Genomic DNA, 11,783 nt, shown 5'->3' on the forward strand with positions numbered 1-11,783 from the left:
GATCCGACCTGCTCCATGTATCCGGACTAGGGCCTTCGATATTAGGTTCATCTTCTTGAAGATGACTTGATGGATTTTAGGTTTATATTTTTTTTAGGGTTTAATCTCATTCCTGGTGAAAGAAGGCCGACAGTTATCAAATGATATGAAAAAAACTTTTATCATTTGATGGAAGTAATATCTAACGTAAATAGATCACTTGTATAAATTTGTTCATTGGATAAAATTGAGTTATTTGGGCTTTGGAGTATTAAAAATAAATTTCTTAAAAAAAAACTGAAATCCTAATTTTTTTTTTCTTATAAAATAATTATTTTGGAGAAAGAATAAAAAGGGAACGGAAAACATATTATCCATTTAAAATTAAAAGGAATAAAAAAATGTGGTGGATCCCATTGAGCAGAAGACAACTTGCATACTAGTCAGGAACTGCCGGCTCATGATAAGTTCTACCATGTGATCACTCACAACTCTTTCAATCACCTTACAACTCTCACCACTCCACATGATCAAGCCAACAGATAATCACATCACGTGATCTGTAATTCTAAATACATAAAAGAGATGCACGTGTCCGTGCTTGGTAAACGCGTCCATGAGATAATCATGGTCGAGACACAGAGAATCTCTACCTTTTAAAAATTTTTGAAATAATAAAACGGTAAAAATTCAAAATTTTGAAAAGGAAGCGGCAAGCGGGCATCGAGAATGTAAGTAGGTTGGTTTATACCGTTTCTAATAGTTTTTCAAAATTCGAAAGAGAGAGAAGCACGAGCGCGCCGCTCTCTGCAATCTCTTACTTTTGTGTCTCTTATATAATACATGGAAGAGCCCAGAGTCTCTTCTGTTTGAAACTATAAACTCAAAGACCCAGAAGCTCAGATCTAATCTCGCTTCTCCTAAATTCTCAGATTCAAATTATTGATTGTAAGCTCCCTATTGCCTTTCCTATCTCTCTTTCTTATGCCATCCATGTATTTTTGTGTGAGTGATGGATGTTTGTCCAATTCATTTTGATTAATTTCGTGGAAATTGAAGCTTCAAGGAATTATTCTTGTTGGGTTCATGGATGTTACCTTCAATTTGATTTAGAATAGTACTAATTGTTGAAATTTCCGGCCTTAAATTGTTGACTTCTTAAATTGGAGGCGGGTGGGTTAGTTGGGTATTTGGGTGCTTTTCTGACATATGAAGAATTCATTGCAAACATTTTCCAGAAGGGGTAGCAAGTTGATTGTTTTGTGTGTGTGTGTGTGAGGGGGGGGGGTGATTTACTTGGATTTTGATACTACAGGCGCCCGCAGAATTGATTCAGGAAAGTGTTGTTTCTTGTTTTTTGACATGATCTTTAGAAATTCCATGTGTAAGTGGCATAAAATTTAATGATACATTCACAATGCTGACGGGGAAAAATTTTCCCCTATTTGGATCCTAAATATTAACAATTTAAATTAAATAAGAAAGGGAAATTTTTGTTCCTTCTCTTGCTTTCTTGGCTACCCAAGATGATTATTTTTTGCCCCTCGGAATTTTGAGGTTGTTATGAACTGATAATGAGAATAGAGCTTAGATTGGTAAATTTGGATTTCAGATTTGATGCCCTCTAATACATAGTAAATGAATGTCTATAATTTTTGTATATTTAATTCTTCATTGGTAACCAGATTCAGCTTTATTTTCTGTGTTTTTACATAGTTGACTTTCATTTGAAGTAAATGAAATCTTTTTTATTTTTGTCCTCATAGAATGGATTCTCTTCCGGATGCAATTGTGCAATACATATTGTCACATATGAGGAATGCCAAGGATGTGGCAGTTTGCAACTGTGTATCAAAGCGGTGGAAGGACTCACTGCCTTATATCAAAAGCCTGTACTTTCCTCGTAACTCTTTTGATAACCATACAGGCTATAATCATCCTGACAGCATTGTGTGGAAGATGGTATCTTCAATTGTCCAATTAGAGGAGCTTGTTGTGTATAGCCCTTTCTCAAGCACAGGGCTTGCCTCATGGCTACTACATGCAGGTTCATCCCTCAAACATCTTGAGCTTAGAATGGATAATCTTGCTGAATACCAGACTTGCGTTGATAGCCCCTCAAAATTGGATTGCATCAGTGCTGCAAAGAATTTGGAGTCCTTGAAGCTTTGGGGAGTCCTAATGATAAAATCACCCATGTGGAATGCCTTTCCTAAACTTCAAAGCCTTGAGATTGTAGGTGCTAGATTGGAAGACCCTGCATTATGTGCTGCTCTTCAGGCATGTCCTAATTTGAAAAACTTGTTGCTGCTTGGTTGTGAAGGGATAAGATCTGTTTCAATTGAGCTGCCACATTTGGAGCAGTGTAAGCTCGATTTTTACGGTTTGGGAAACTGCTCACTTACAATAACTTGCCCAAAAATTGAAATCCTGGAGATACAAGGTTGTAGTTGGATCAGGGTTCGAGAGACAAACTGCCTAAGGAAACTTTCAATTTCTAATAATGCTGGTAAGCTCCTGATTCTCAAGACCAGTTAGCTTTAAAACCTTTGAGAATGTCACTTCAATTTTACTTGCCTTTTTCATTAATGAGAAACTGCCGAATAATTTGAATTGACTGTACTCTACTCAATTTTTTGTAAATGCTTTTAGGGAGAGTCTACATGGTAGATTTTGGGAAACTTGCAGCATTAGAGTTCTTGTCCGTTAGAGGAGTCCAGTGGTGTTGGGATGCAATAAGCAAGATGCTTCAGTGGGCAAGTGAGGTGAAGCATCTATACATGAAGATTGAGTTTACGGGGGACTTTGATGCCCTTCAGCCTTTTCCAGAGATAGATTTCGTTGAATTTTTTAATAGTCATCCCAAGCTGCAAAAGTTTGATATCCATGGGGCCATGTTTGCTGCTCTCTGCCAAAGGAACAGCCTGAAAAATGTGAGTTGCAAAAACCACACCAGTATTAGCAAAAACTTCAATGCTTCTAAGTGCACCCTGCTTGTTGTGAATCCTCAACATAGCATATGTTAATGGAGATGCAATTTGTCTTTCTGCAGGTGGAATCTGGCTTCGTAATCCCTTGTCTGGAAGAGGTAGTTGTCACAGTCAGATCACCATTAAATGCTGAACAGAAAATGAGCACCCTTGAGTCATTGTTGAAATATGGGAAGAGCATGAAGTCAATGGTAATAAGGATACTTCAGATGAAGAGCAACCATAACAGTGCAGATGATTTCTTTGATGATATTTGCAGGTTTCAATGCATGAACCGCAAGATCGTTCGAATAGAATAAAGTTTGCATTGTCACCCGCAGGCCACTCCCTTATTTATGTAGGGTCAATACACATTCTGTAACTGATGACTGATCAACAGTTTTGACCACTGATTTGATTTAAAACTTGGTCATTCTTAAATGATTGGATGGTTAACAATGAATTCAAAATTTAACCTTCATAATCAAGGTAGCACACTGGTTTTGCTTATTTTTCTTGGTCATTTCAGTTAGTATCTATTTTTCTACTGGAATCCCAGTAAAAAAATAACTGATATGCTTAATTTATGAAACATCTTGGAGCTTAATTTATGAAACATCTTGGAACTTAATTATGGATATTTGCATTCCAATTACAGTAGGATGGTGAGACAACTATCAATCTAAATGGTGGCATGCAGGCTGCGGATCTATGCTTGCCATTATCTTTGAGGCAAGAAATATCTTATTCTCTTTGTTTTACACCTTGAATGGACGTGGATGATATTAGGCATTGCTGCATTTTCATTCTGCATGAAGAAGTTTGATCAAACTTTGTGTATGCTTTAGCTTCTCTTGATCCTGTTTGTTCATCAATACCCGGTGCTTGTTCAATAAATGATACTTGGATTCCCTTTATGAGACTAAAATGTTATTATTCACGGAAAAGAAGATCATGTGAATTTCTTGACCTCTCTACTCTGCACTAAGAACAATAGGTCCCATTATCATTCATTCATCATTTCTTTTGCACATGTAAAAAAAAAAGGTTACTTGGTTACTTTCTGCATTTTATAGAGCAAGTCATGTAACTCTTTCTGGTATGGTATCTGTAGTCTAATATAGCCAATCCAAATTTGGTCACCAGGGTTTTAAAAGGCAACAGCTCTGCTGTAAATGCTGCCATGAACTTTCAGAGCCCAGAGCTTCATGAAAGGTAACAGTAGGAAATAGGGCTTTTTGCAAAATAAAGTTAAAAAAAAATATATATTTCTTAAATCCTGGTCCGCGAGAAAATATTTCCCGAATCAGGGTGAATCGGTCCTCTACCGCATTTTATAAGTGCAGTAGAGTCTACCGCACTTATAAAATGCGGTAGAGAGTCATGAATTTAAAAATAAAATTTTTTTAAATAAAAAAAATTATACCACACTTTTAAAATGCGGTAGAATTTTTAATAAATTTTTTTAAAAAAATCTACCGCACTTCAAAAGTGCGGTAGAAATGGTCTCTGCCATCATGCAGGAATCCCTGCACCTAGCAGAGAGGGCAGAGACGGTCTCGTCTTTGCCCTGTAAGCAGTTAATATAAAAAATAATTTAAAAAAAAAAAAAATTCTACCGCACTTCAAAAGTGCAGTAGAATTTTTTAATAATTCTTTTTACAAAAATCTACCGCACTTCACAAGTGCGGTAAGAGGGTTTCTCCGTCAGGTGCAGGAATCCTGCACCTGGCAGAGAGGGTAGAGACGGGTCTCGTCTCTGCCCCGTCAGCAGTTAATACAAAAAATAATTTTTTTTTAAAAAAAAAATTCTACCGCACTTTTGAAGTGCTGTAGAATTTTTAATAATTCTTTTTACAAAAATCTACCGTGCGGTAGGAGGGTTTCTCTGCCAGGTGCAGGAATCCTGCACCTGGCAGAGAGGGCAGAGACGGGTCTCGTCTCTGCCCCATCAACAGTTGATACAAAAACTAAGGTTTTTTAATAAAAAATATTCTATCTAATAATTTTTTTAAAAAAAATCTATAAGTGCGGAATTACCTCTACTGCACTTTTGAAGTGCGGTAAAGGAGATTTATATCCCAGAAAACCCCAGCGTGTCCCTACTCCACCTCCACGCTGCTCCCCCCACACTGCAATTTCTTTCCGTGTCCATCTCCACGCTGCTCACTATAAAACCCCCACAGTGTCCCTGCTCCATCTCCACGATGCTCCATCTCCCCTGCTCCATCTCCACGGCTCCATCTCCACGTTGCTGCTCCATCTCCACGCTGCTGCTCCACACTGCTGCTCCATCTCCACCCCCACCGTGTCCCTGCTCCATCTCCACCCCCACCGTGTCCCTGCTCCATCTCCACGTTGCTCCATCTCCACGCTGCAATTTTTTTTTTCTCTCAACACTTCACTGCTTCTATTTTCTCTTAGATTTCTCTCAACCCATCTCAAAAAAAATATTTCTCAATATTTCCTCTCTCAGCCACAATGCATCCGAACAAATTTTTAATAAAAAAGGTACATTTTATATTAAATTTTTGTATGGAATTTAGATAAATAAAAATTTATTAATTTAAAAAAAAATTATATTTTGCAGTTTTTTGTATTTCCGATATAGTATCCGTGGACGTGTGAAATTTGTGATCGATTTTCATACAAATAAGCAATTTCATATTATTTATAAAAATATGGTATATTTTATTCTTTTAAGCAATTAGTAAGATATTTATATTATTGAAAAAATTATAGTTTGTATGTAATTAATAGTAAAAAATGCATAGTTGTGTTTATTTAAAATTATAAAAAGTAATATAAGAAAATGAGAAAAAAAAATATGATTTATAATAATGTGATAAATAAAAAAGAAATGTATGAAAAAATAGCGTGCTTTGTGGGAAAATAAATTTATGTAAATTTAGTTTTTAAAAATTAATTTAATATACGTAAGTTATTGTGACCAAAATTGGATTACAATTCATGCACGTTAGATTGCCATTTGGGAAGATAGATGGCAACGGTTGGTTGAAGCACCACTATTACATGGGCCACTACATTATCATTCAAAGTACCTAGAATGGTATAGACGAGTTTCTCGTCGATAGATCATCGTGGTGCAGCTATTGGCACTGTGGTAATATTTTATTATTCATTACATTTTCATGTGTTTTTTTTTAAAATATCAATGTTTAATTATTGTTTTGCTAACAGGAGGATAGTATTGAAAATATACATTTAATTAATCGACAGTTTCCTAATCTGGGCACAGATCTTATTGAAAGACAAACAACAACAATGTTCTATGCTATGGAGGAAGAGAAACGAATAACAGAGATACCTCCACTCCAGCCGGCACCTCGGGCGCAACCTATGCCAAATGACCCTGAAGAGCCTGTTTACCCGCCGAGGAGGCCTAGGCGTAGACGTACCTCTCGCCAAGAAGCTGATGCTGATGTACATACCACTGTCCCGGTAAATGTCTATCATTCCGGCACCCGTTTTATTCCACACTCATCGATCATTTAGTGATGTTGGACAGTCTTCAGCAGGACCTAGAGTTACACAAGAAGGCGGATCACAATATACTACATGGACACATGGTAGTTATATGCCACCACCTCATATAACCCTGACACAGAGGTCCTTCCAGCATGTTGGTATTCAAGATAATCCATTTCAGATGCAGACCCCGGTAGGTAGTACTTTTGATGCTTTTGCATGACATGCTAGCTCCATTAATGCATTTTCGGCTAGACATTCTGTGGATATTCCTTCATCTAGCCTATGCACACAACCATTCTCTGGTAATTTTGTACAGTACACACCGGAACAGCAGTACTCCGGAACAGCAGTACTCCGCTTTTGCATTTGATGATATCCATTTACCATCGCATTATACTGCAACATAAGATCCGAGCTCGATGGCTCCTGATCTAAATATTAATCCTGCTGCTCCTGAAGATAAAGGTACAAGTGGTGACCGCAGGCCATATAGAACTCGACATCGACATGAAAGAAGGGAATGTTCATGTGGCACGGGAGGATATTTGGGACATCATTAACATTATTTTTCTATTTTATCACTTGTAATTATATTGTTTTACTTTTATTACATTCCGTAATTTTAATTATTTATATATATATATATATTTTAATTTTTATGATTCATAAATATTTTTTTTATTTATTTATAAATATAATTTTAATAAAAATAATAAATTCTATAAATAAATATAAAATATATGATATTATTTTTAAAATAAATATAATTACAATGTTATATATAAATAATTTTAATTATTAAAATAAATTTATATATGATTATTATTATTATATTAAATTTTAATTATATTAAATGATTAATATTAATAGTATTTTTATAATTATATATATATTTATATATAAATAAATAAATAAAATTAATATAATATATATATTAAACCAAGCTTTGAATTACCGCACTTTAGAAGTGCGGTAATTTAAAAATTGAAAATTTTTTATATATAAATAAATAAATAAAATTAATATAATATATATATTAAACAAACGTTTGGATTACCGCACTTTAGACGTGCGGGAAATTGATTCAGATGTTTGCAATATATTCTATCGCATTTTTACTTTGCGGTAGAATTTTTATTTTAAAAAAATTTTAAATCACACTTTAAAAGTGCGGTGGTATTTTTTTATTTAAAAAAATAAAATTTTTTGAATTAATAACTCTCTGCCGCATTTATATTTATAAGTGCGGTAAGCTCTACCGCACTCGTAAAATGCGATAGAGGACCGATTCACCCTGGTCCAGGAAATATTTTCTCGCGGATCAGGGTTTAAGAAATATATATATTTTTTAACTTTATTTTGCAAAAAGCCCTAGGAAATAAGCCACTCACGTTCTATTGACAAATTTGTTTAACATTTTTTGCAAGGCCAAGATGCAAAATGGAATCAAACACCTCAAATGCAAATACTGTGAAGAAAAGGATAGCCTGCTCTAGCCTATATCGTTAAAGATGAAAAACAAAAGCTTCACTTTCCATGAGAACAAAACATTCTCTATTCATGATATCAAAAATTTTCTTCTGAAACATACAAAGAAAAAGAAAATACAAGGAACATAAACGATTTTGGAATCTTCCTATTTGATTGGAAATATCTAGATAAGCTTCTTTTTTTGGAAGAAACGCTTTAAATGCCACAACTGCAAAATTGAGACCACAATGCACAGACCCAAGGACATGATACTAAACCATGCTACTCTTGCATTTGTTGTCTCACTTACAGCCCTCAACTCTGCTTCTCTGCAAGTATAACCAATAGGAGGAGAAAAATATTAATTAAAAGAAAGTGTTTTGGAGTTTGGTGCAATCAGACATACCCATTAATAAATAAGAACATACCTGCTTTTGAGATAGAGTAGATTCTCATGGATGGCCTCCACAGCTCCTTCAAGTTTTCTCAGCTCAAGTTCAACACCCTGCATAAGGATATATGGAGGCATAAATATGTATGATGAAGTTCCACACATGGAAACAAAAATATACGCATACAAAACAAAAATATACACATACAAACACCAAGACACTTAAATTTAAGAAACTTTTGCCCAGGCAAATACATTACTTCGGAAAATTTGTTCCTGTCTCCTGGTTCCCACCTTCTGAGATTACAAGTCTTTTTCCAACAAGCTAACTTCAAAGATCAACCAGAACAAAAATTGTAGCTTCACATCTGGAGTAATGTTTTTCTCACCCTCCTATTTGTTCAAATAAAGGTTAAGGACCACTAAAACTCATCTTGTTCCTCCCTTGTTAAAAATTCATGCACATATGTTTGGTTAACAGCCCTCTGCCACATCAATACCAGGGTAGCATCAGTCTACATTTTATTTGTAATGGGAAAAATTACTTTTTAATCCCTAAGGTTTGTCATAATTAACGAAAGCCAATAGTTTCATCCCTGAGTTTTAACTAATTCAACACTCAAGTCCCTGCATACAAATTTCTGTCAACTACCCATTATCTAACTAGTAAATGACCATAATACCCTTAATCATATTGTTTTAATCAAATTACAAATCTTCTTACTTATTTTCTTGTAAACAAACATAATTCTTTAACCAAATAAAAAATCCTCATCTCTTTATAACCAAACAGGAAAATACAAAAAAAAAAAAAAAGAAGCTAATTGAAACTCAAGACAGTTAAAAAAGTATTGATAATCTCGTTCTGCAACATGCAACCTCAAGTAGAAATCATTATATCAGTTTTAATTGTTGCAATCTTATCTTTGCAACTTGCAACCTCATGGTGTAATCAGAGACAATATCAGATCAATCTCTTTCCGCAATCCAGGGCTCCGAACTCAAAGTTGGAAACTCCAAATTCATCAATTCTCCAATAACAAGTAGATTCCTAGAGACCTCTTAAAAATGCAACAAGAACACCCACTATATTTTCCTTCAATTCCCTGCCGCTTCAAGCCCTAACCCTCTTTCCTTTTCTTTTCTTTTTTTTTCTGGTACTCAATTCTTTGATAACAAACAGGCAACCTTCAGAAAAATTAAAACCATTCAATCAAAACACACAAAAGAACACAAAGAAGGGAGAAAAAAGAATTTAAAGAGAAGAAAGTCGATTGAGTGGGTTTTTGAATGGGTCAATGAGTTGCAGGAGGTGTGGCTTAGACATCATGGCATTCTCAATTGACTTTCTAGGCTCTGTTGGACAGGTTCCCAATTCTGTCTATTATTATATCTGCCTCGAGATCTTAGATCTCTTTGGCAATTGAACCTTCCCCAGATATGTATATCTCTTAGGTTTGTATCAACCTTTGTCTTTGTCTCGACCCATTCTCCACTATCACACTATAGTAGACTTAACTTCCCTCAAAAGCAGCTCGACCATCTCCAATGCCATCAATTTTCTAGCTCAACATATCGCCTCCCAGGAAGTCAGTTGACTGAGTGGGTCAATGATTAAGTTCTTTAAGGGAAGGAATCAAATGGAAAAGTCAGAGACTTCATAGATAAGAGAGTGGGGTTTTTATTTTGTGAGGGAGAAAGATAATTTGTTGAGGTAATGTGTTTTAGACATTTGTTATATTTCTCTCTGATTTGGCCCCCTGACCTAACAAAAGTATAGAAAGAAGAATCCTAATTTGGACAGATTCAAAACTCGGGGACAAAACTATTGGTTTTTGAAAATAGAGGAACATATATGTTGGTTATCACAAAACTTGTGGGCAAGAGAGTAATTTTCCCCTTGAAATGCAAGCTCCCCATAGCTAAGAACTACATTGACATGAGAAAAGGGCATTCTAATTCACAGGTCAATAACAGTTTTGCGCATGCTTTTGACTCATATTTTGCCACTAGCATTTTAGAATTCACTCTCAATGTCTACCCTAGGACAAGTATTACCATATTTTCCTCTCCTTTTTAACCTCTCCTTTTCTTGTATTTGTACGTGAGTCCAATTAAAGAGAAGATAATGAATCTTACAGAACTTACCTCAATCTTTTCTTTTCTTGCAACTGATTCCCAATCCCTAGCTGCAATTCCAGTTTTCCAATCAAGGTTGACACTTACAACTCCACCTCCTTCATTCTGGTCATTCACCCAGAAACATGCCAGATGGTTGCCAGCCTCTTCAGTGGTGAATGCAAACTGACCATGCGTCGCATTTTCCTTCTGATGAAGAGTGTTCCCATATGGTGAGGAGACCTATAGAAAAAAAATGATATGAGAGAAGTTGATTTCCATAAAATGTAACAGAATCAGTTTATAATTCGTCATACAAGTTCAAACGAAAGAGAACTGTTGCCTATAAAAACCAATGCCAATCCTATCTATGAACATTTGCCAAAGGTTCAACAAGAACTTGCTTTATTCCAACTACCAATCCGCCAGCCACAGAGCAACCAGGCAATAGTGCATGCATGAACAAATATATCCTTAACATTTCAGATACATTCATACATCTAATCCCATCAAATTCAATGTCGCAAAATCATTTCTAAAAAAGGGTTTCTTTTTCTAGCGATTTAGAATAAACCCAACTCATAGAAACCAAAACACAATCCTCTGACTCTTCAGAAATCCATTAGATATGCAGGCATTTTCAAAATTTAACTCAAATAAAAAAAGGTGAAATGATTGCACCTTGATAGAGATGGTGGGAAGGTGAGAGTTGTCCTCGGAGACGACAACATAATCGGCTAATACGACAACATTGGTGTGGATATCCTCGGAAACGCACTTTGTCCCCGATTCCGGCAGAGTTAACCATATGCCCTCACTCACTCGAACATTTCCCCAAATGCACAGCGTTAACAGCAATTGCAGTACCACCTCCCTGCGCGCATTAGCACCCATCCCCATTTCTACAGTTTCTCTCTCTTCAAAATGTCAAGGTGCGAAGAAATTGAAATTCTATTGGAATTTGAAGTTTTTTTTTTTCCGTCGAAGTTTGGAATTTGAAGTTAAGAGGAAGAAAGGATCCAGTTCACTTAGTAAGGAAATTTTCTTTTCTGGAAATTTATTATTTAGTACACTTGTCATAGGAAAAACTTCGTAATTGGTTTTCTAATTTTAAAACTACTGATTAATTATTTCATTAATTTTAATGGTGCAGTCATTTCATTGTGTTTTTGTTTTTATTATTTATTAAAAAATATTTTTAACATTAAAAAATTAAAAACCGATAACTATAGAATATATTCAGTAAAGTCGCAGGATTTCTATTTTTTATTTTTTTTTAAATTAAATTAAATTTTTTTATTTTTATTATGTACTTTTTAAAAACTGCTTTCAAAAAATTATTATATAAAAATAAAGTTTATAAA

At 35.0% G+C, this 11,783-nt stretch overlaps 2 protein-coding genes across 2 annotated transcripts; one reads left to right on the top strand and one right to left on the bottom strand.

Moving 5' to 3' along the window:
* The first annotated feature begins 714 nt into the window (after positions 1–714).
* On the top strand, positions 715–3,429 carry LOC110618897 (F-box protein At1g10780). The gene is made up of 4 exons (XM_021762172.2): positions 715–927; positions 1,746–2,488; positions 2,632–2,912; positions 3,032–3,429. Exons 2-4 carry the CDS (start codon positions 1,747–1,749, stop codon positions 3,266–3,268), a joined length of 1,260 nt encoding a protein of 419 aa, XP_021617864.1. The 5' UTR covers positions 715–927; position 1,746; the 3' UTR covers positions 3,269–3,429.
* Positions 3,430–7,945: 4,516 nt separating this feature from the next.
* LOC110618726 (transmembrane emp24 domain-containing protein p24delta3) lies at positions 7,946–11,483 on the bottom strand. The gene is made up of 4 exons (XM_021761960.2): positions 11,101–11,483; positions 10,450–10,662; positions 8,339–8,415; positions 7,946–8,239 (listed from the first exon to the last, which is right to left on the bottom strand). The coding sequence occupies exons 1-4, from the start codon at positions 11,317–11,319 to the stop codon at positions 8,095–8,097; spliced, it is 654 nt and encodes a 217-aa protein (XP_021617652.1). The 5' UTR covers positions 11,320–11,483; the 3' UTR covers positions 7,946–8,094.
* Between the last annotated feature and the right edge of the window lie 300 nt (positions 11,484–11,783).

This window comes from Manihot esculenta, chromosome 7 (assembly GCF_001659605.2).
Source record: "Manihot esculenta cultivar AM560-2 chromosome 7, M.esculenta_v8, whole genome shotgun sequence".
NCBI lineage: Eukaryota > Viridiplantae > Streptophyta > Magnoliopsida > Malpighiales > Euphorbiaceae > Manihot > Manihot esculenta.

Coding starts and splice junctions, on each gene's coding strand:
- LOC110618726 (XM_021761960.2), bottom strand. CDS start 11,319: ATGGGGATGGGTGCTAATGCGCGCAGGGAGGTGGTACTGCAATTGCTG. Junction 10,663..11,100: donor TTCCCACCATCTCTATCAAG/GTGCAATCATTT, acceptor TTTTTTCTATAG/GTCTCCTCACCATATGGGAA. Junction 8,416..10,449: donor CAAGAAAAGAAAAGATTGAG/GTAAGTTCTGTA, acceptor ATCCTTATGCAG/GGTGTTGAACTTGAGCTGAG.
- LOC110618897 (XM_021762172.2), top strand. CDS start 1,747: ATGGATTCTCTTCCGGATGCAATTGTGCAATACATATTGTCACATATG. Junction 2,489..2,631: donor TTCAATTTCTAATAATGCTG/GTAAGCTCCTGA, acceptor AAATGCTTTTAG/GGAGAGTCTACATGGTAGAT. Junction 2,913..3,031: donor AAAGGAACAGCCTGAAAAAT/GTGAGTTGCAAA, acceptor GTCTTTCTGCAG/GTGGAATCTGGCTTCGTAAT.